Source organism: Schistocerca cancellata, chromosome 10 (assembly GCF_023864275.1).
Source record: "Schistocerca cancellata isolate TAMUIC-IGC-003103 chromosome 10, iqSchCanc2.1, whole genome shotgun sequence".
NCBI lineage: Eukaryota > Metazoa > Arthropoda > Insecta > Orthoptera > Acrididae > Schistocerca > Schistocerca cancellata.
The window spans coordinates 15,367,026-15,389,729 of record NC_064635.1 but is presented as its reverse complement, the minus strand read 5'-3'; the positions used below and the strand labels follow the sequence as shown (position 1 = coordinate 15,389,729).

The window sequence follows — 22,704 nt, the reverse complement described above, 5'->3', positions numbered from 1 at the left end:
GCTTTTCTGTATCGGAGAATCAATCACAGAACACATGGATAGCAGGTGAATTACTACAGAGAGCGTATTTTGACAGTACGTATTGTTATTGACGTAGTCACTGAGACCCGACGGTGTATTTTTCCTTCTTTTCCTGCTGTTGTTTATTTTGTAAGATTTGTGATGGGTTTTATAGCAGCACTAGCGGGAAGTTGCGTCCTTGACCGATATAACAGGGCAATATTTTGCTGACCCCAATACACCGCCAGATGAAAGTAGTATTACTCATCTCAAAGTAGGTATTTTTTTTGTGGTCGGGGTCCTTCCGTGCCACCTCCCTGTCGATCAAACTGCGGTGAAGAATCCTGGAATGCTTCCGCTAGTTCTCTCTACTACACTACTAAATAAATAGCCACACTTGTCACAAACAGGCGTATATGTTGCCCAACATTTTCACTATTACTTATCACAACACAACTAACAATTGCTATGGTAATACCACGCTCTTCAAGTACATTCAAACGTCCGTACGTGCATACTGTAGGACCTGAGAGGAAAATCAGAAAAACTACTACCACTCTTGAATTGTTCATTACGCCCTTGTTGGTGCGTGGTTTACTCCTAGGGTCTCGGATTCAGGCACTTGCTGCACCTTGAGACAAATAACTCCCGGGCGACCAGTGGTTTTACTACCATTTTTACTGGTACCCTTCTCGCCGGCCGCACCATTGCTCCACATTCACTGCATACGAGAAAGGAAAACATACAGTTTCCGTTTCCCACTAGATTTTTCCTTATTCAACTTTCTCACGAGCATCTGTTGTCGACGGCTTTCCAATGGTGTGATGGGATGTTTACAAATATCCCGAAACACTACAACCTTACCGCCCTAGACGAATCATTTTAGCCCGCATCTCGTGTTCATGCGGTAGCGTTCTCGCTTCCCACGCCCGGGTTCCCGGGTTCGATTCCCGGCGGAGTCAGGGATTTTCTCTGCCTCGTGATGGCTGGGTGTTGTGTGCTGTCCTTAGGTTAGTTAGGTTTACGTAGTTCTAAGTTCTAGGGGACTGATGACCATAGATGTTAAGTCCCATAGTGCTCAGAACCATTTGAACCACGAATCATTTCAAAGCGGAAATTTTAACTCCAACCATTATTTCCGTAGTAAAAGTGATGAGTGACAATTACGTTTAGGATTTGCTAATGCGTACGCGAGCGACCAACACCTAAAGAGGCTGCTATATTTAAAATCTGAACTTTAATTTGAGATACAAAATGGTGGTGGTGCGCAGTATTTATTTTCAGTCTTTTTTTATTGTACATTTCTCTTAGTGTGGGGATTTTAGTTTTCTGCAGTCACTCATTTACAGTCGATGTTTGGTGATTGTAAAGCTTTCACATTTAAAAAGAGAGAAAAATAACCTTCATTCGTTAAAAATAAATTTTAGTCCCCTAGTTATCTATCCACAACGAACTTTGGGTAACTAATTGTAAAACATGACAGAATTTAAAAAATAATGTAAAGTTATAGTTGTGACATTTAGCAAGCAGCGTAAGCACGCTCAAGTTTGCGATAAGATCTAGACAACTTAATTGAGAGTAGTTAAAACCGAAAGTGGTCAGTTTCGAAGACTAGCGCCTTACAGCTTAAGACATTAAAGCAATTTCATACGAGTTGGCATGGAAACATTACGATTAATTAAATACTATTGTTGGCCAGAATATTGCTAAAAGATTTACTAACGGAATGAACTTATATATTTTAATAGCGTAACAAATAACTAGAGGTGGTACTTAAAGAAGTTCATTTACGTTCTTTTAGTAACAATTTGTATCTCTGGATTTGGGTGTCAGATTCTACTACGAAAATGCTTCAATTCTGACAGTTTTCAACACTTTAGAGATTTGTAGGTAACTAATGATATATGAATGTTAAGTCCTAACTATTGAGATATTGAAGCTCGTATCGTGGCGAGAAGAGATCCAATTTAGAGGACTACAGCTATGCGCTAACTAAATTACGCATACGATGCATATATTCTGAGAATTCTTTATAAAAATGACGGTTCATTAGTAGTGAGTTGGCTTGTGCACACGCTCTGTTGTATGTTATGGTCCTTTTCGGGAACCATTTATTCGAACGTGTGCTGCAGTCCTGGGAGGTAGACTTAGCAATTTGATCACGCATTATTGGTCACATAGTTGCACGTGCAGTGTTTCTAGGAACGTGTGTTCTTCTGAGAGGCTGGACAGAATTGTACCTCTCAACGAGTAATTACCAATTTTATTTACACTAAAGAGCCAAAGAAACTGGTTCATCTGCCTAATATCGTGAAGGGCCCCCGCGAGCACGCAGAAGTGCCGCAACACGACGTGGCATGGGCTCGACTAGTGTCTGAAGTAGTGCTGGAGGGAACTGACACCATGAATCCTGCACGGCTGTCCATAAATACCCATGAGTACGAGGGGGTGGAGATCTCTTCTGAACAGCACGTTGCAAGGCATCATATGCTCAATAATGTTCGTGTCTGGGGAGTTTGGTGGCCAGCAGAAGTGTTTAAACTCAGAAGAGTGTTCCTGGACGCACTCGGTAGCAATTGTGGAGGTGTGGGGTGTCGCATTGTCCTGTTGGAATTGCCCTAGTCCGTCGGAATGCACAATGCACACGAATGGATGCAGGTGATCAGACAGGATGCTTACGTACGTGCCACCTGTCACAGTCGTATCTAGACCTATCAGGGGTCCCATATCACACCATCTTCACACTCCCCACACCATTACAGAGGCTCCACCAGCTTGCAACAGTTCCCTGCTGGCATGCAGCATCCTCTCGACACAATCTAAAACGAGACTCGTCCCACCAGGCAACACGTTTCCAGTCATCAAGTGTCCAATGTCGGTGTTGACGGGCCCAGGAGAGGCGTAAAGCTTTGTGTCGTGTAGTCGTCAAGGGCACACGAGTGCGCCTTCGGCTCCAGAAACCAGTACCGATGATGTTTCGTTGAATGGTTCGCAGTCTTGACACCTGTTGATGGCCCACAGCATTGAAATCTGCAGCAATTTGCGGAAGGGTTGCACTTCTGTCACGTTGAACGATTCTCTTCAGTCGTCGTTGTGCCCGTCCTTACAGGATCTTTTTCCGGCCGTAGCCATGTCGGAGATTTGATGTTTTACAAAATGTTCAAATGTATGTGAATTCCTAAGGGACCAAATAGCTGAGGTCACTGGTCCCTAGACTTACACACTACATCAACTAGCTTAAACTAACTTATGATTAGAACGACATACACATACAGACACACACACACACACACACACACACACACACACACACACACACACATGCCCGAGGGAGGACTCGAACCTCCGACAGAGGAGCCGCGCGAACCGTGGCAAGGCGCCCGAAACCGCGCGGCTACCCTGCACGGCTGATGTTTTACCGGATACCTGTTACTCACGGTACATCCGTGCAATGGTCGTAAGGGAAAATCCCCACTTGATCGCTAACTCGAAGGTGCTGTCCCCCATCGCTCGGGCGCAGACTGTAACATTACTTCAAACTCACTTGTGTTGTGATTGTAGAAAATTTTTATTTTTATTCTTGCTTTTGTGACCATAATAAGAGTCCCGGCTCCATAGGCAAACAGCGAGCCGACATTACGAAATAGTCCAACAGGACGTAGGGACAAGATAAGCGGCGGGGGCTGCCAAGTATGGCTTGTCGATCAAATAACTTAGTGTTTGACTTCCTGCCAGAGGAAGCAGCACGAATCAAACTTGCGCACCAGGGCGATAATACAGCAAGAGAGAGTGTCAGTCAAGTGCGGAAAAGACTCGTCTGGAACCAAATTAAGTTGTGTGCAGCTAGAAACGGAAGTATCGTGTGGAACCGAAGGCGTTCTTGCGCAAGCCGACCAATTAGAAACGAGAGTGTCGTGTGGAACCATAGGCATTCTTGTGAAATCCGATCACTTTGAAATGAAAGGGTCGTGTGAAACAGATTAATTCGTGTGCACCCAAGTACATGATAAACGAAATAAAAGGCCAGGCAGCGGAATAACTAGGAGCAGAGATTCAGATGCAGATTCAGAGCCAGTGGCGGCAGTTTGGAGATCCCACAGCGAGACGCCAGCAGGGCTGAGTAGGCCCGTAGCAGCCGATACAGCTGATAAAGACTTCAACTACGAAAAGACGGTGATAGACTGTGGTGGACACTCCAGAACTGCGTATATGTGAGAATAAACTTGATAGAAACTAACCAATCTTTCCTGCCTATCGCAATTCTGTAACCTATTTTCAGGAAACTTATTTGCTTCAAACCGAGGAGGTTCTCCCCCTCTCATCTCCGATATAAAGGTTGACAGCAATTTGTAACTAACCCATTGTCGTTAACGTCCCAATTGCGCTACGCAGTTCGCACTTACTTCCTTCTGGTATAGTGAGGCTGTGCCCGGACGCGGCACTTGAATCTTGATAACCTGCCACTGTAGCAGCAGTAGCCGATCTAGCAACTTCGCCAGACACTTGTTGTCCTATATAGGCGTTGCCGACCGCAGCGCCGTGTTCTGCCCGTTTCCACGTCTCTGTAATTGAATACGCATACCTATAGGAGTTTCTTTGGCGCTTCGGTGCGTAATCGCCATCGTCCTCATCAGGAGACGGAGGTTCGTGGGCGCAGACTGGGCCCTGTTGCGTTAGACCAGCCGCGTCCGCCGCTCGAGCTCGGCTCGGCCGCCGGTTGGCAGACCCAGCACGGCCTGGAATTGGGGTCAGGGCCCGTCCTCGCTGCATCATCGGCCGCCGCACCAGTCACCACATCAGCGCAGTTCTCTGCTGTGCACACGTATCACCATCATCTTGCGATCACGGCTTACGCAAGACGGCTGTTCCGACACTCGGCGCCTTCTGGTCATTTCTTCTACCGTTCGTCTGACGACACTTCAGGATGGTTTGTGGTATTTTATTGCCACCCGTGCGGCTGCAACGAGCGGACCGTGAGGAGTTCTCGGTCTGATGATGAAACATCAGTCGGTTGCGTTACGACAAATTTGCTCACACTTACAATGTAGGTTCGTTCTAGGTGAATTCACTCTGTCGAACATTTTTCAAATGAGTACAGTCAAAGGTAGATCCTCTAGGGGCTACAGATGACCAGCCTATATACCTTTTTACATTCTTACGGGTTTTTATTTCGGCCGACCGTATGGAAGCAACGGTGCACCGTAATTTCTTCTTACATAATATTTTCTCCTTCTATTAACTTCCTAAGCTGCAGTAAATTATTTCATCTATTTGATGAGATTGAATTACTAGTTCATATAAAATTGTTTATTACTGTACGTTGCAAATACAGTATTTTGATAACTAAGTTAATTATGGTTGGAAACTACGTTATAAAGACTTAAGGGACTACAGATAGAGAGAGAGCAAAGGGTACCTGTTAAAGAATACTGCCTTGGAATCCTGCCGTGTTTTGCATTCTCTCTCCTGGTTCCTACAATGGTCACCCAGAACATCACGACCACCCACCTAATTGCCAGTATGCCCACCTTTTGGCACGGATAAAAGCGGCGTCGCGTCGTGGCGTGGTAGTAACGAGGCCTCGGTAGGCCGCTGGAGGGAGTCGGCACCACATTTCGACACCCAAGTCAACTAATTCCTGTAAATTCTAGGATGGGGGGGCGGTAACCTCTGACGCAACGTTCAATAACATCCCAGATGTGCTCGATCTGGCGAGTTGGGAGGCCGGCACGTCAGCTGGAACTCGCCACTGCGTTCTTCGAACCACTCCATCGTACCCCTGACCTTGTGACATGGCGCATTATCTTGATGAAAAATGCCACTGCTGCCGGGAAACATGATCCCCATGAAGGGGTGTAAGTGGTCTCGAAGCAGTGTACGACACTCCTTGGCTGTCACGGTGCCTGGTACCAGCTCCACTGCACCCACAGATGCCTACATTAATGTTCCCCAGAGCACGATGAGAGCGCCGCCAGCTCGTCCCGCAAAATACAGGTGTCGAGGAGCTGTTCCCGTGGGAGACGACGAATTTTGGCCCTCCCATCGGCACGATGAAGAAGGTATCGGGTTTCATCAGGACGTGCAACGCTCTGTCACTGCGCCAACGTCCAACGTGCCCATATCAGTCGTAGTTGACGATTTCGCGGTGTTAACATTAGCACATGCACGGGTCGTCGGCTGCTAAAGCCTGTCGTTACGAGTATTCGGTCCACTGCGTGTTCAGACACACTTGTACTCTGCCCAGCACTGAGGTCTGGTGTTGGTTCCGCCACAGTTCGCCGCCTGTCCTGCTTCAGCTGTCTTCCGAGCCGACGATATCCGACATCTGTAATGAGGGGTGGGCGCCCAACCCCACGACGTCTGGACGTGGCTTCGCCGCGTGCTGAAGACAGCCGCCACTGCACTCCTCGAACACCCGACAGGTCGTGCAGTTTGCGAAAGCCTTGTGGCGACCCTCCGGGCCATCACAATCTGCCGTCGGTCGAACTCAGACAGATCGCGCGCCTTCCCCATTCTACACACGAAAAGCACGGTCACTGATACTACAAGCACTGTGCTTTTGTATGACTGGCAGTCATTCCTCGCCAGAACGAGTTCATATCGACAGTGCGTCGGTGGTCATAATACAGGGTGATTCAAAAAGAATACCACAACTTTAGGAATTTAAAACTCTGCAACGACAAAAGGCAGAGCTAAGCACTATCTGTCGGCGAATTAAGGGAGCTATAAAGTTTCATTTAGTTGTACATTTGTTCGCTTGAGGCGCTGTTGACTAGGCGTCAGCGTCAGTTGATGCTAAGATGGCGACCGCTCGACAGAAAGCTTTTTGTGTTATTGAGTACGGCAGAAGTGAATCGACGACAGTTGTTCAGCGTGCATTTCGAATGAAGTATGGTGTTAAACCTCCTGATAGGTGGTGTATTAAACGTTGGTATAAACAGTTTACAGAGAATGGGTGTTTGTGCAAAGGGAAAAGTTCTGGACGGCCGAGAACGAGTGATAAAAATGTAGCACGCATCCAGCAAGCATTTGTTCGCAGCCCAGGAAAATCGACTCGCAGAGCTAGCAGAGAGCTGCAAATTCCACAATCAACTGTATGGAGAGTCCTACGAAAAAGGTTAGTTATGAAACCTTATCGTCTGAAATTGGTTCAAGCACTGTCTGCAACTGATAAGATTAAAAGAATCGATTTCTGTGATTTTATCCTTGCTCAAATGGAAACAGATGAATCTTTCTTATGGGGGTATGTTAAGGATATGGTGTTTCGGCCACCTCTCCCAGCCACCATTGATGATTTGAAACGAGAAATAACAGCAGCTATCCAAACTGTTACGCCTGATATGCTACAGAGAGTGTGGAACGAGTTGGAGTATCGGGTCGATATTGCTCGAGTGTCTGGAGGGGGCCATATTGAACATCTCTGAACTTGTTTTTGAGTGAAAAAAAACCTTTTTAAATACTCTTTGTAATGATGTATAACAGAAGGTTATATTATGTTTCTTTCATTAAATACACATTTTTAAAGTTGTGGTATTCTTTTTGAATCACCCTGTATTGTGGCTGGTCAGTGTACATATTACCGATTTAAAGCTTCCGACGCGTTTTAGTGTCTGTACAAGAATGCAAATCTCATAAACTACTTTGGTGATTTTAGTACGATTTTCACTACTAGATGAGACTGATTCACGAGAAAGGTTTCTGTATTTAGTTTATTTCCAGCATGTAGTCCGCCACTAGACAATTAGTGTTACCAGTCCGTAGCCGGAGCAGGTACCTTACAATAAGCTGTTCTAGAAATGTCCCGCATATTTTGCAAACCTGCGAATGTGCGTGGTCTTAGATTCAAACGAGATAGGGAGCGAAAGAATGCGTCTTCTAAAACTGGAACTATCCTACTGTGAAAAACAAAACAGTATCCACAGTAAAAGCAGTCAGTTCGAAACGTCGACACTGCTGCAGTCTATGTGCTGCAGCATGTGTGTGTGACGCACAAGCTGTTCGGCTCGTCACTGTTCAGGCCTGTCCCACTTTTCTGACGTCATCCAGTGTGCGAGCAGGTTCGCGCAAGACGCACTGCGAGTTTCAACTGACAGTAAGCCTGCACGCCAGCGGACACCATAGGCCGTTGCTCTGTGCTAATTCCTGCCTCCTGCAAGACGATTTCTTGTCTGTTCGGATTCTCTCATTGCTTTTCACTCGCTGAAACTTTTGTACCCAGCAGATAAAGTAGTCCAGACTACCCATGATGCCCTCCTCCAATTACAACGACGGGGGACGGAGGTGTCTTTCTGCTGGGGACGAGGGCACAAGGGAATTGTGGGGAACGAAAGGGGGAGGGATCTAGCAGGCAAGGAGGCGTGTCTGGATCCTCGGGTATTTCATGTGCCATCCCCCTGCACGCTGTGACCTCGCTGATGAGCTCCAGAGTCTTGCGTCGGTGGGAGGAAGAGTGGCTGGAAGTGACCGACAATAAGCTTCGTGTCGGCCGTGGCGTACTTCCTTCCAGACGGGACGAGGTCCTCCTCACTCGTCTTCGCACAGCCCTATGACGCATGGCTTCCTTCTCCGGCGAGAGGACCCTCCAAAGTGTGGCGCTTGTGGGGTGCACATCACTGTGTGCCACATTTTATTGGGCTGCGTTTTAATTTCCGACCGACCGATCTGCAATGTATGATCAAACGAATGTGGTTAGAGTTTAAACGTTCTGTGAATCGTCCGACGTTTTTAGCACGATTTTAGGGCGATGATTTTTAAAACGTTTACAGGGTGACTGGTTCACCCATATTTTACGTCAGCCAGTGACACTTCCCTGCGCCTTCCTTTCAGCTCCTTTGTCGTTTTACTTCTGAATTTGGTCTCTAGTATACCATCTTTTACTCTTTCCCGTTGTCTTAGCGTGTATGATCACATTTTAGTAATTTTTTCCACATTCGATTCTGAGCCAGCTCGCTGGTCGATCATCAGCGATCGGGTTGTTATCTTTGGCGCGTCCCCGGGCATCAGCATCTTTGCGTTTTCGGCTGGGGCGCGCGGGACGGCGAGAGGCGGTCTGTTTGGGGCGGCCGGTGAGACTCGGGGTGGTGGTTAGCTCGGGTTAGGGAAGGATTGGGAAGGAAATCGGCCGTGCCCTTTCAAAGGAACCATCCCGGCATTTGCCTGAAACGATTTAGGGAAATCACGGAAACCCTAAATCGGGATGGCTGGAGACGGGATTGAACCGTCGTCCTCCCGAATGCGAGTCCAGTGTGCTAACCACTGCGCCAGCTCGCTCGGTAACCGCCTGTGAGACTGGCGGAGTGGCGGCTCGGGCGTAAGCACATGTGTGACGTCTGTTACGCTGGGGCTGTTTGCTAATCGTGAAACTCCTGCAGCGGTTGCTGGTTGCCTGGAAGGCATTTCGTATAAACTGTGCCGAGCCTCGCAGTGAGACGGGAATCCGCAGTTGGTGTTGGCCTAGATGTTTGTACAAACTGAGGCGCCCGTGTGAGAAACACGGCGTGGGCCTGTCGGTTGGTTCGTCCTTCCGGCAGCCACCGCAAGCGGATGTTCGGCCGGAATGTCTACAGCTTGTGGTGAGCGTAGCGTGAACAAGTTCTCGTAGGATGTGCTCCCAGCCTGACTCTTAGCCTGTGTTATTTGTGGGTGCCGACCCCTTGTCTGTTACTGCTTCCGGGTGTCCTGTACGATTTCACAGCAAAACTGCGTTTTTTGTGGCATTCTGTGTTTCTGGCTCAGCCTCCGCCTAGATAGGGGAAAGATTTGGAATTCCTTAATGCTGTAATTTAAACATATAAAAAAATTGTTCTTTCAGTATAAGCGCCTCTTTCTTTGGGACACTGCAGTTCAAACAGGATTGGCGTAATGTTAATGAGTATTTGTTATTCGTCAAATGAGGTGTATTTAATGTTTTGCGGTTTTCTGGAGCACGCAGCTGTGTTATTGAACTCATTTTGAAGTGTTCTGTCGGGTGAATGACTGCTCCCCACTTCAGTGTATTCCTTTGAGTAGTATTGTAAGTTTTTTGGATATTTGTCAGTGGGGTGTATTGATTCAATTTTGTTTTCCTCTTTCTTTTGGTTCAAATGGCTCTGAGCACTATGGGACTTAACATCTGAGGTCATCAGCCCCCTAGAACTTAGAACTACTTAAACCTAACTAACCTAAGGACATTACACACATCCATGCCCGAGGCAGGATTCGTACCTGCGACCGTAGCAGTCCCACGGTTCGGACTGCAGGGCCTAGAACCGCACGGCCACCACGGCCAGTTTTTCTTTTTTAATTCCTATTTAATGTCAGACAGATTCAAATAACTTCATTTATGTTATTTGAAATAAATGTGTTGGATTGACCTTAATGAATTATGTGCAATCGAAGTAAGAGACCTAGTCCTTCGTTGGTGCTTAACAGTGGCGTGTGGTTCGGGTTGTGAGCCCCGCGCACGGACCAGTTTCTTTTCATGTGCCTAAGGGCGCTGATAACCTCGCCAGTGAGAGTCCGTAAGCAACACACACACACACACACACACACACACACACACACACACACACACACACACACCTACAAGACGTGTTCAAGAAGAAGGCATCGCCGAATGTCGGCGGCACGGCCTGGACAATGGGTTGAAGGATCCTATCGCGATACCGCACAGCCCTCAAATTACCTAGGACAGCGATAAGAGGGGTCCGGCATCCATACTGACAGCAGCTCAAACGTGACTGACCCAAGCTGCTTATAAACCCCTCGTCCCTGCACAGGAAACAGTCTGACAATGCTGAAGATTTTGCCCACAATGATGCCTACATGATTTCAATCTCAACAATTAACAACTAGCTTAGAGAAACCTGAAACTTCCTGGCAGATTAAAAGTGTGTGCCGGATGGAGATTCGAACTCGGAAACTTTGCCTTTCGCGGGAGAGCGTCTGTGAAGTTTGGAAGGTAGGAGGCGAGGTACCGGCGCAACCAAAGCTTTGAGGACAGGTCGTGACTCGAGCTTGGTTAGCTCAGATGGTAGAGCACTTGCCCACGAGAGGTAAAGGTCCCGAGTTCGAGTCTCGGTCCAATCGGCAAAGAAGTTTCATATGAGGGCACACTCCGCTGCAGAGTGAAAATTTCATTCTGGGAACTAGCTCGGAGTCCGCTGCTTCGCTCGCGTTTTCGTAGTAATTACAACAAAAATAATTTTATAAACATACGAGTATATCACGCCTAGTATGAAATTAATGTATTAAAGGGACGTTTCTTTTTCTACGGAATTTTGACAAAGCCGATTTGTTGTGGTGACTGTCAAATAGCTTTTTTGATTTAGTTCAGAAATTGCAATACTTCTAAAATTTGCACACTAAGTAAGGCCACAGAAGCATATTCTCTTTTCCGAATGTATTTCTGACGAAAAGATTCTGGTTGCTGGAATCAGAGATTTTTGGTTAATCCTGTCTATTGAATTACTGTGGTGATATTTCCATAGAAACTTTCACCTCCTACCATATATTTATTTCCAATTGAGAAGTCAAATGACAATTTTCAAAGATTTAATTTTAAAAAGTTTCAATGTAACGAAATATTTTCGAGATAACTTCCATCCCCTATTTCACTCTCTTAGGGATGGTATTTCGAAAAATGACTTTTTATACGATACCTACAGCCTAAAGTCATCAACCTCTACAACTTTAAATTTTTTATCCCTAGCTGTTTAGGCTGGGTGGTGATGAGTCAGTGATTCAGGCAGAACAGTTCCTGTTATATATCAAGATGGACGCCCAGAAGCTAAAAATAGAGTTAATGTAATGTTACGATCGTTGGCGAACACAGTCAATCCGTCACGAAAGTGTACCATCACGAGCAGATTGGAAACTACATTGTAGAGCCAAAGAAACTGGTACACCTGCCTAAGATCGCATAGGGACCCCGCGAGCAAGCAGCAACACGACGTCGCATGGACTCGATTAATGTCTGAAGTAGTGCTGGAGGGAAGCGACACCATGAATCAATCAGGGCTGTCCACAAATCAGTAAGAGTACGACGGGGTGGAGATCTCTTCTGAACAGCACGTTGCAAGGAATCCCAGATATGCTGAATAATTTTCATGTCTTGGGAGTACGGTGGCCAGCGGAAGTGTTTAAACTCAGAAGAGTGTTGCTGGAGCCACTCTGCAGCAATTCTGGACGGGTGGAGTGTCGCATTGTCCTGCTGGAATTGCCCAAATCCGAATGCACAAGGGACATGAATGGATCCAACTGATGATACAAGATGCTTACGTACGTGTCACCTGTAACAGTCGTATCTAGGCGTATCAGGGGTCCCATATCACTCCAACTGCACACGCCACACACCATTATAGAGCCTGCACAAGCTTGAATAGTCCCCTGCTGACATGCAGGGTCCATGGATTCATGAGGTTGTCTCCATAACCGTACACCTCCATCCCCTCGGTATAATTTGAAACGAGACTCGTCCGACCAGGCATAATGTTTCCAGCCATCAATAGTCCAATGTAGGTGTTGACGGGCCCAGGCGAGGCGTAAAGTTTTGTGTGGCGCAGTCATCAAGGGTACAGGAGTGGGCCTTCGGCTCCGAAAGCCCATCTCGATGATGTTTGGTTGAATGGTTCGTACGCTGACACATGTTGATGACCCAGTATGAGAAATCTGCAGCAATTTGCGGAAGGGTTGCACTTCTGTCACGTTGAATGACTCTCTTCAGTCGTTCTTGGTGCTGTTGTTGCAGGATGTTTTTCCGGCCGCAGCGATGTAGGAGATTTGATGTTTCGCCGAATTCCTGATATTCATGGTACACTCGTGAAATAGTCGTACGGGAAAATCCCCACTTCATCGCTACCTCGGAGATGCTGTGTCCCATCGCTCGTGCACCGAACACCACTCACTTAAATCTTGATAGCCTGCCATTGTAGCAGCAGTAACCGATCTAACAACTGCGTCAGACACTTGTCTTATATAGGCGTATTCTGTCTGTACGTGAATACGCAAGTCTATACCAATTTCTTTGTGTAGTATCATTGCCACAGATATACTACTACAACGCGGCGCCAACACAAGGTTGGCAGCCCGTCGTCTACCGAGCACAGCGCTCTCTAGCGGGCTGTGCAGCTCGACGGAACTGGAGTGTGCCTCGTTCACTTCTTAGCTAGATTTCAACCTAGGCAGACACACTTTCATAATCGGCCCTCAGCCAGTTCTGTAATGTTTGCATTGATTCTCTGAGGAGGGCCCATCAGGCTTAGCCAAAAATTGTTCAAATGGCTCTGAGCACTATGGGACTTAACATCTGAGGTCATCAGTCCCCTAGAACTTAGATCTACTTAAACCTAACTAACCTAAGGACATCACACACATCCATGCCCGAGGCAGGATTCGAACCTCCGATCGTAGAGGTCGCGCGGTTCCGGGCTGAAGCGCCTAGAACCGCTCGGCCACTGTGTCCGGCGCTACTGATCTGGACTGTCACTTTATCCGCCGTAGTTTTGTGTTATTTTGACATAATTCGCATTAGCGTGCGACGATCTTTGTAATTTAATGTTGATATGCGCCCACTATTACGTTTACACGGCGATGTCTTTCCATGTTTTGCATAGGCTGTCGTGACTGTTGAAACAGTTGCTCTTGAGACATTCAACAAGTTGGCTGTCTTGGTTACGGATGCTCCAGCTAATCGGGCCCCCACAATCTGCCCTCATGGAGCTCCGTTAGGTCTTTCATTACACGTCAACCTCGGCCTCTGAATGCAAATACGGAGTACGCACTACTCGTAAATAACCTGCACTGATGCCTAGTCCGTACTGAACACGCACAGTCCAGCGCGACATGTGCCCCTTATCTACGTGGTTGACCGTCAAACACAACCATCCCATTACTACCACTGTTCACATTATCTTGCCTGTCCCCTGTAGAGCGTACAGTCCATGTCCGCACCTGTCTTTTGAGCCTATGTTATCTTCTGCTAATGGATCCTTACACAACGCGGGAATGATGCACAGTTCCTCGTGGATATGTTATTTGCAGAGGAAACATGCTTCATCCGAGACAGTATTACGAACATACACAACACACATGCTACCACTGAGACGGTACATCAGTGGGGACTTTCCGTAAAGGTTTCGCCGGGCGTATTTGGCGATCTGTCGATAGGGCCACATTTCCTAACTCGCCAACTTACTGGTCGTGTATACCTTCCTTTTCCTGCAACACAAGCTAATCGACTATTTAGCACGAATCTTCCATAACAAGTGTATCGGTTAAGACTCTCCAACACCATGGCTTTCCAGCTCCCCCGATTGAAACCGGTTGGCTTTTCTTGGGGGGGGGGGGGGGGGGGGCATGCTGGCAGATATTTAAAATTTTCATAATCCAGCCTTAATTTCGGTAATTTTTATACCTATTAGCGCCTGATATCTTTGGAACTGGGATTATTAAATACTTATCGTTGTCTAAGGGTATCTTACCGCTCTGATTTTTCCTTATATGCCATGTGGAATCGTTTGGTCACGGTTGCCTCTCCCCAAGGATCTCAATATTGTCGTCTAACACGGTGCCTTATTTCCATTTACGTGTGATATTGCAGTGCTCGTGCTCCTCATAACTACGACAAGCAAGCACGAACGTAACTATCCGCCGACACGGTGCAAGCTACTTTCAATTAAAACGTCTCCCCTGTACGGGAATATACATAATGGACATGCGAGTGCAGACTGTAGAAACGTGGCTGAATATCAATGGAAGTTTGCGTCTGGCCGAAAAGTTTGCTCGGGTAGCCTAATGGTAAGGCGACCGCTCGCGATAATCGGCCAATCCGAGTTCAGTTTCTGGTTCGGCAAAAATTTTCACTGTCGTCATTCCTATAAACAGCTGATGGTTGTTAGTATTCGCAACAGCAAATACATTAATAATTTCATAATGGCTGTAGTCGCCACAGTACCTGTTCTTTCGGACATCCACGTCCGAAACAACATGACATAGTGCGTTCGAACAACACAGCCACTGCAATTCCTTCTTCTCCTTCCGTAATATGCCATCAGATTCCTTTCCTTCAAATAACTTTCTACACTCTCAGTTCCGTCGAAGAAATTCCACTACATCATTACATACAACTGATTCGAAGATTCGTTCATGTCGGTTGACTCCTCCGAATTCAAGGTCCGTAGTACAAGGGACACTTGTCTCTTTGTTAACCACTTCATTCTTTTTTTGCCATAAGCATTATCCACATTCACTTCAATGTGAAATTCGACTTTATCAGTGACATGCAGTCATGTCGGAGGCTGCATAGATCTATTCTCAAGACTGTACGTGCAATTGTATTCGTTGACGACCCTAATTCTGTCCGTTTTGCGATGTTACATAAATTTCCCCAGAGGATTTACTCCCTACCAGCTGCCATCAGTGGACTAGGTGTGTATAAATGTTAAGCTTTCATCAATCCAAAAGTCCTGTGGAATATAACACTGCTTTACCAAACATACTGTTGTGATCCCACTGTAGATCGCATGCCCTTGCCTCCCACCGACGTGAAAACTAGCCACCCAGGTACATATTTATACGTTTATTTACTTAATTATTCGGTTGTTTACCTTCGCGGGACGAGAGCTCACTCTTAAATCCAAAAGACAGTGACAGAGGGTTGCAACCTACCTCCCCCCCCCCCCCCCTCCCCGTGCACCCTGATGCTATTCTATCTGCAATACAACAAGCAATAGTGGAAACCAAGGAGAAATTTGAAATGGGAATTAACATTCAGCTAGAGCAACAACAAAAAATTTGAGGATCGCCAGTGACATTGTAACGTTGTTAGACATGATATCGCACTTGGGAGACCAGTGAAATTGAAAGGATATCAACAAAAGTAAAAACGATATGGACTGAAGTCCAATTAAGTCAGGTGGTGATGAGGATATCAGATTAGGAAGTGAGACATTACAACAGTGGAAGAGATCTGATATTTGACAGCAAAAAACTGGGGATGACAGGAGTGATAAGAATATAAAATGCAGAATGGGAGTGACCAGAAAAATTTGCCCGAAAGTGATAACGTGTGTAACGTTGTATATGCGCAAGGTGTTTTTTCTAAAGGGTTTGTTTGGAGTGTAGCCTTACATGGAAGCAAAATGTCCACAACAGGCAGCACAGACAAGAAGAGAATAGAAGCTTTTGAAATGTATTATGTATTAGCAAAGAATGCTGAAGATGAGGTACGCTGATATGACAGATCCTACGGCTTCAAGTAATAACTAATTTTGTGATTATTGGGAAGTGTCGAGGATAGGAGGAGGCGGTAAAAATTAAAGAGAGAGGCTAATCTTCAAATACAATAAAGAGGTTCATACAGAATTAGGGTGTAACAGTTATGCAGATATGAGAAGACTTGCCCAAGGTGGGCGAGGCATATAGAGCTGTGTCAAATCAGTTTGGACTGATGACTAAACGTAGCATTATTAGTTCTAAAATAGATAAAAATACTGAAGATTAACTGGGATAATTAATGAGGAGGTACTGAATAAAACTGGCGAGAAAAGACATTTATGTGACAACTTGACAAAAAGAAATGGTCGGTTTATATGATGTATGCTGAACCATCAAGGTTCAAGCTCCGACCGTAGCGGTCGCGCGGTTCCAGATTGAAGCGCCAAGAACCGCTCGGCCACTCCGGCCGGCTGAACCATCAAGGAATCGTGACTTTGGTAAGGGAGGGAAGGATGGGAGCAAAACTAGTAGAGGATGACCAAGGCTTGACTAAAGTACGCAGGTTCAAGTGGATGCACGTTGCAGTAGTGACGCAGAGATGAAGAGTCTTCGAGCAGATGTCCACAACAAGAGCAACAACACATACGCGAAGTATTTTAAAATCACTTACTTGCTCTAGTTTCCGATGAAGTGTCTGCTGGATGCCGTACTTCTTGAGGACCTCGGTGCTGAGGGGGCGAAGCACGACGCGGACTTGGAGTGTGCTGGCCAGCCGCTTCGGACTCAGTCTCTCCAGCACCACGCGTGGCTGGAAGACAGGAGAGCCCCACTTCTGCTGTGTATCCACGAGCTGCTGTAGGTACACTCGCTGTCGCGTCGCCACCGGTTCGGGAGATGGGATGGTATAGCGAGAACCGGGTGCAAGCAGTTGCAGCTGCTTCTCTTCCACCTGCGTTGCGAGCTGATCTTGCAGTCGACAGTGTGACAGAGACGGGAGCCGGTTCGAGAACGACGGTTCCTGTTGCTTTACCTCGCAATTCTCTGTGCCCAGTGGCAGCTTTTCCAGTTGTATGTGGAGCTCCTTCGGTTTCAGAATCTCCTGATGGTTCGGTGACGACGACTGTTGCTGCTGCTGGTGCTCCTGTTCCAGTTTCCAAGAATCCTCGGGCAGCTTTTCGAGCTTTATGTGCAGCTGGTTAAGCACAAGACCGTCCTGTTGCTTCGCAGGTGACGACTGAAGCTGCACTGGCTCCTGCTGATGAGCATCTTCGGTGAGCTTCTCGAGCTGGACGTGCAGCTGCTTATGCAGTGGAAACTGTGCTCGCTTCGGGGACGGCGACGTCTGACTTTTGACCTCCTCCTGCGCCTCACCCGCCAGCTTCTCTAGCTGGACACACAGTTCCTTTTGCAAAGAATTCTGTTGCTGCTTCGGTGACGGTGAATGCTGCCGCTCTTGCAGCTCGCATTTCGGCGACTCCCCCGGTAGTTTTTCCACGTGCACTACTAGCTGCTTTTGCAACTGGAACTGCGGCTGCTTCGGCCGGTCTGGCCACAGCTCCTTAGGAGACTCCTGAGACTGCTTCTGGGGCGTGAACTGGGGCTGCCTCAGCAGCGGTCGGTGCGGTTCCTTCGGCGAATGCTGGTGCGCTGCCCTCTGTGACTGCGAGTACCACAGCGTCCGCGGGTGTGACTGCCTCGGAGACTGTGACTGCGACTGGCTCGGAGATGTGTGGTGCGACTGCCTGTGTGGCTGGCTCAGAGTCTGCGCTTGCGAGTGTCTGGGAGACGCCGGGTGCGACTGGCTCGGTGAGTGTGGGAGCGAATGGTTCGGAAACTGCGCGTACGACTGCCTCGGAGACTGCACGTGCGACTGGTTCGGAGATTCCGCGTGTGTGTGCCTCGGAGACTGCGGCTGCGAGTGGCTCAGAGGTTGCGGCAGTGCCTGCTTCGGAGACTGGGGGTGTGACTGGCTCGGAGACTGGGGGTGTGACTGGCTCGGAGACTGGGGGTGTGACTGGCTCGGAGACGCCGGGTACGACTGGCTCAGACACTGCGGGTGCGACTCCTCCGGAGGCTGCCTCAGAGACTGTGTGCACGACTGCCTCGGAGTTTGCGGTTGCACCTGCCTCGGAGACGGCGGATGCATTTCTCTCGGAGACTGCGGGTGTGCCAGTCTCGGAGACAGTGGGAACGACTGCCTCGGAGTCTGCACGTACGGATGCCTCGCCGACTGCGCGTGTGAATGGTTTGGTAAGTGTGATTCCGACGGTTTCGGTGAATGCGGTCGTAACTGCTTTGGCGAATACAGCTGCACTTCCTTGTTCGGGGGTTGAGATTTGGATGGTGTCGCGTGTGGTGACGCAGGCAGTGCCTCCAGCCACGTTTCTTGCTGCTCCAAATGTGGTCCATCATTTGGGTCCTGCAACAAAAGAAACATTCTGTTGTACATCTATTGAGTACACCACGTACAGATAAATTTTAGGTAACATTATATTTACCAGACAACGATGTCCAACGTAACTTACACCTCAAAATGCTAACGTTAATACAGAGTGCGATTTGTAAATATTTGTACTGCAATACAGGGTCTTACAAAAAAGCACGGCCAAACTTTCAGGGAACATTCATCACACGCAAATAAAGGAAAGATGTTATGTGGACATGTCTCCGGAAACGCTTAATTTCCATGTTAGAGCTCATTTTAGTTTCGTCAGTATGTACTGTACTTACTCGATTCACCGCCAGTTGGCCCAATTGAAGGAAGGTAATGTTGACTTCTGTGCTTGTGTTGACATGCGACTCATTGCTCTACAGTACTAGCATCAAGCACATCAGTACGTAGCATCAACAGGATAGTGTTCATCACGAACGTGGTTTTGCAGTCAGTGGAATGTTTACAAATGCGGAGTTGTCAGATGCCCATTTGATGTATGGATTAGCACGGGGCAATAGCCGTGGCGCGGTACGTTTGTATCGAGACAGATTTCCAGACAGAAGGTGTCCCGACATGAAGACGTTCGAAGCAATTGATCGGCGTCTTAGGGAGCACGGTACATTCCAGCCCATGACTCGCGACTGCGGAAGACCTAGAACGACGAGGACACCTGCAATGGACGAGGTAATTCTTCGTGCAGTTGACGATAACCCTAATGTCAGTGTCAGAGAAGTTGCTGCTGTACAAGGTAACGTTGACCACGTCACTGTATGGAGAGTGCTTCGGGAGAACCAGTTGTTTCCGTACCACGTACAGCGTGTGCAAGCACTATAAGCAGCTGATTGGCCTCCACGGGTCCACTTCTGCGAATGGTTCATCCAACAATGTGTCAATCCTCATTTCACTGCAAATGTTCTCTTTACGGATGAGGCTTCATTCCAACGTGATCAAACTGTAAATTTTCACAGTCAACATGTCTGGGCTGACGAGAATCCGCACGCAGTTGTGCAATCACGTCATGAACTAAGATTTCCTGTGAACGTTTGGGCAGGGATTGTTGGTGATGTTCTTCCACCTACGCTCAATGGAGCAAGATATCATGATTTCATACGGGATACTCTACCTGTGCTGCTAGAACATGTGCCTTTACAAGTACGACACAACATGTGGTTCATGCACGATGGAGCTCCTGCACATTTCAGTCGAAGTGTTCGTACGTTTCTCAACAACAGATTCTGTGACCGATGGATTGGTAGAGGCGGACCAATTCCGTGGCCTCCACGCTCTCCTGACCTCAACGCTCTTGACTTTCATTTATGGGGGCATTTGAAAGCTCTTGTCTACGCAATCCCGGTACCAAATGTAGAAACTCTTCGTGGTCGTATTGTGCAGAGCTGTGATACAATACGCCATTCTCCAGGGCTGCATCAGCGCATCAGGGATTCCATGCGACGGAGGGTGGATGCATGTATCCTCGCTAACGGAGGACATTTTGAACATTTCCTGTAACAAAGTGTTTGAAGTCACGCTGGTACGTTCTGTTGCTGTGTGCTTCCATTCCATGATTAATGTGATTTGAAGAGAAGTAATAAAATGAGCTCTAACATGGAAAGTAAGCGTTTCCGGACACATGGCCACGTAACATATTCTCTTTCTTTGTGTGTGAGGAATGTTTCCTGAAAGTTTGGCCGTACCTTTTTGTAACACCGTGTATAAGTTTTCAAAGCACTTCGCAATTATCCATTGCGAAGTTTCCTTACTTATCACTTCCACAAAGAATTAATATGTAAGTATCACACGTAAGAGCGACAGACTATTTAGAATAGCAACTACTCTCTTCCTGTTTCTTGGAGTGCCATCAACAGTAAGGGCGTTTGGTACTGCCCATCTGAAATGAAAGTTCTTTGTTCTCCCATTCCTTTAGCTGAATCACTAATTTTCAATAATCTCACGATACTGTCATTCTCAGCAAGTCTTCGTGGATGCAAATCGTTACCACTACTGTAATGGAATGGACTGTTTGTAGATACAGAAATCAAACCGAACTGCAAATGTTTCATTACGCACCACTGATGATCTTTTATATAAGAAAAACGAAACACGCATAAAGAATAAGGGAAAGAAATTACGGGTTTTTTATACCAACAATGAGATTTTTCATGCTGTTGCTGCTGCTCATTATGGGTTTGAGGAGACAAAATATCTAGGCCCGTTAGTCCCCCATTCACCCTCCAGCACGGGATCAGTGTACGCCATCCAGGATTAAGGAAAACATCACCAGTGGAAAAAACTGATTAGCTAAACATGCACCTGGTTATGTTGGTCCTGATCGCTTCAAATTAAGCGGGATGTTGCTTGATGAACTTACGAGATGAGGTGGTTGAAAACATAAAAGTTCAGTTAGAAGAGCATATACAAGATGGGCAGTCTAATATAAAGAATGGCACGATTATAGTAATCAGTACCCATATAGGACAACAAGCAATAGATTGTGAATCAAAACAAAAGACAGTTTAAATATTGTGCAGAGTCTTTTAAAAAGTCAATTGAAATGTGTAAAGATAATTTTCAGAAAAAGGTTTCTGCTGTTTGCACTGTTAATGTAAATAAAATGATATGGTCAAAGGTTTGTAGAGTCCTGAAATGGATCGATTCTCTAGAAAGTCACCATACGGAACCTTATAAGAACGTAATAGAAATCGGAAGCACGAGCACTAGAACCCTTTCACTACTGTGCTAGCATTCAAGATTCAGAGGAAGAGGATTAACTGTTGAACAAGGACGAAGTGCCGAAAACTGGCTCACGGAAATGGATCCAGAGAGGAATGCAAGTTTTACGTCTTTTACGATAGCTGTTAGTTCTGATTCTTTTACTGCTACTATATTTTCTGATGCAACTGTGACACAGTTTCATCCAAATAATTGATGAAAGATGATGGAACTCAAAACAGCAAAAACCAGGAAACTTACCAACAGGATTCAGTACTTTTGGGAAAAGCCTAATTTCTTGCCCTGCCAGCACTGCACCCACTGAGAGAATCTTTTCCAATAATTTAGGTCAGTAAAGAGATAAGAAATTACAGGAGATCAATAAATTTCTGCACGCTTCCAAAAGGGCTAAATTGCACTTTACGGTAATTACGAAACTACATAAATAAAGTTTTTTTCTGGAAGTGTGAAAGTTTATTTAACTGTGTTTCTTATAGTGCAAAAAAAACTTGAAACACAATATCAGTTAAATTAACACAGTAATTAATTCAGTAAATATGTTGCTTCTTTTTACTTTGTGTAACTCTATGTAGCATTTTGTATGTAAATTATATTTTCATAGTTAAATGTACTTACTTTGTATTGGGTTTTTTGGTAGTGTTTTAAGAAACTCATGTTTTCGGTCGGATTAAACTAAAACTACCCTGACGCATCTGCGTCTACAGTAAATTATGCGTGCAAGTGTGAGGAGGTTTTCAACGAGGGCAAGCCAAAAATTATCCGGACTGTCTTTAAAAAACTCTTCTGCAGCTGCTGTGCTGAATTTCGCGAATGTGTGCTTATACACTAAGGCGCCAAAGAAATTAGTATAAGCATGCGTATTCAAACACATAGATACGTGAACAGGCAGAATACAGGGCTGCGGTCGGCAAGATCTACAGGGTGATCAAAAAGTCAGTATAAATTTGAAAACTGAATAAATCACGAAATAATGTAGATAGAGAGGTACAAATTGACACACATGCTTGGAATGACATGTAGTTTTATTAGAACCAAAAAAATACAAACGTTGAAAAAATATCCGACATATGCCGCTTCACCTGATCAGAATAGCAATAATTAGCATAACAAAGTAAGACAAAGCAGAGATGATGTTCTTTACAGGAAATGCTCAATATGTCCACCATCACTCGTCAACAATAGCTGTAGTCGAGGAATAATGTTGTGAACAGCACTGTAAAGCATGTCTGAAGTTATGGTGGGGCATTGGCGTCGCATGTTGTCTTTCAGCATCCCTAGAGGTGTCGGTCGATCAAGATACACGTGCGACTTCAGGTAACCCCAAAGCCAATAATCGCACGGACTGA

The 22,704-nt window shown here is 46.4% G+C and overlaps 1 protein-coding gene across 2 annotated transcripts in view; it reads right to left on the bottom strand.

Annotated features, from left to right (window-relative positions):
* Positions 1 to 22,704, bottom strand: part of LOC126106308 (proteoglycan 4-like) — a 452,483-nt gene that overhangs the window by 202,857 nt on the left and 226,922 nt on the right. For both annotated transcript variants that reach the window (XM_049912527.1, XM_049912528.1), the window contains one exon: positions 16,865 to 18,613. In XM_049912527.1, coding sequence (XP_049768484.1) covers positions 16,865 to 18,613 — 1,749 coding nt within the window. The remainder of the gene's footprint in view (positions 1 to 16,864; positions 18,614 to 22,704) is intronic.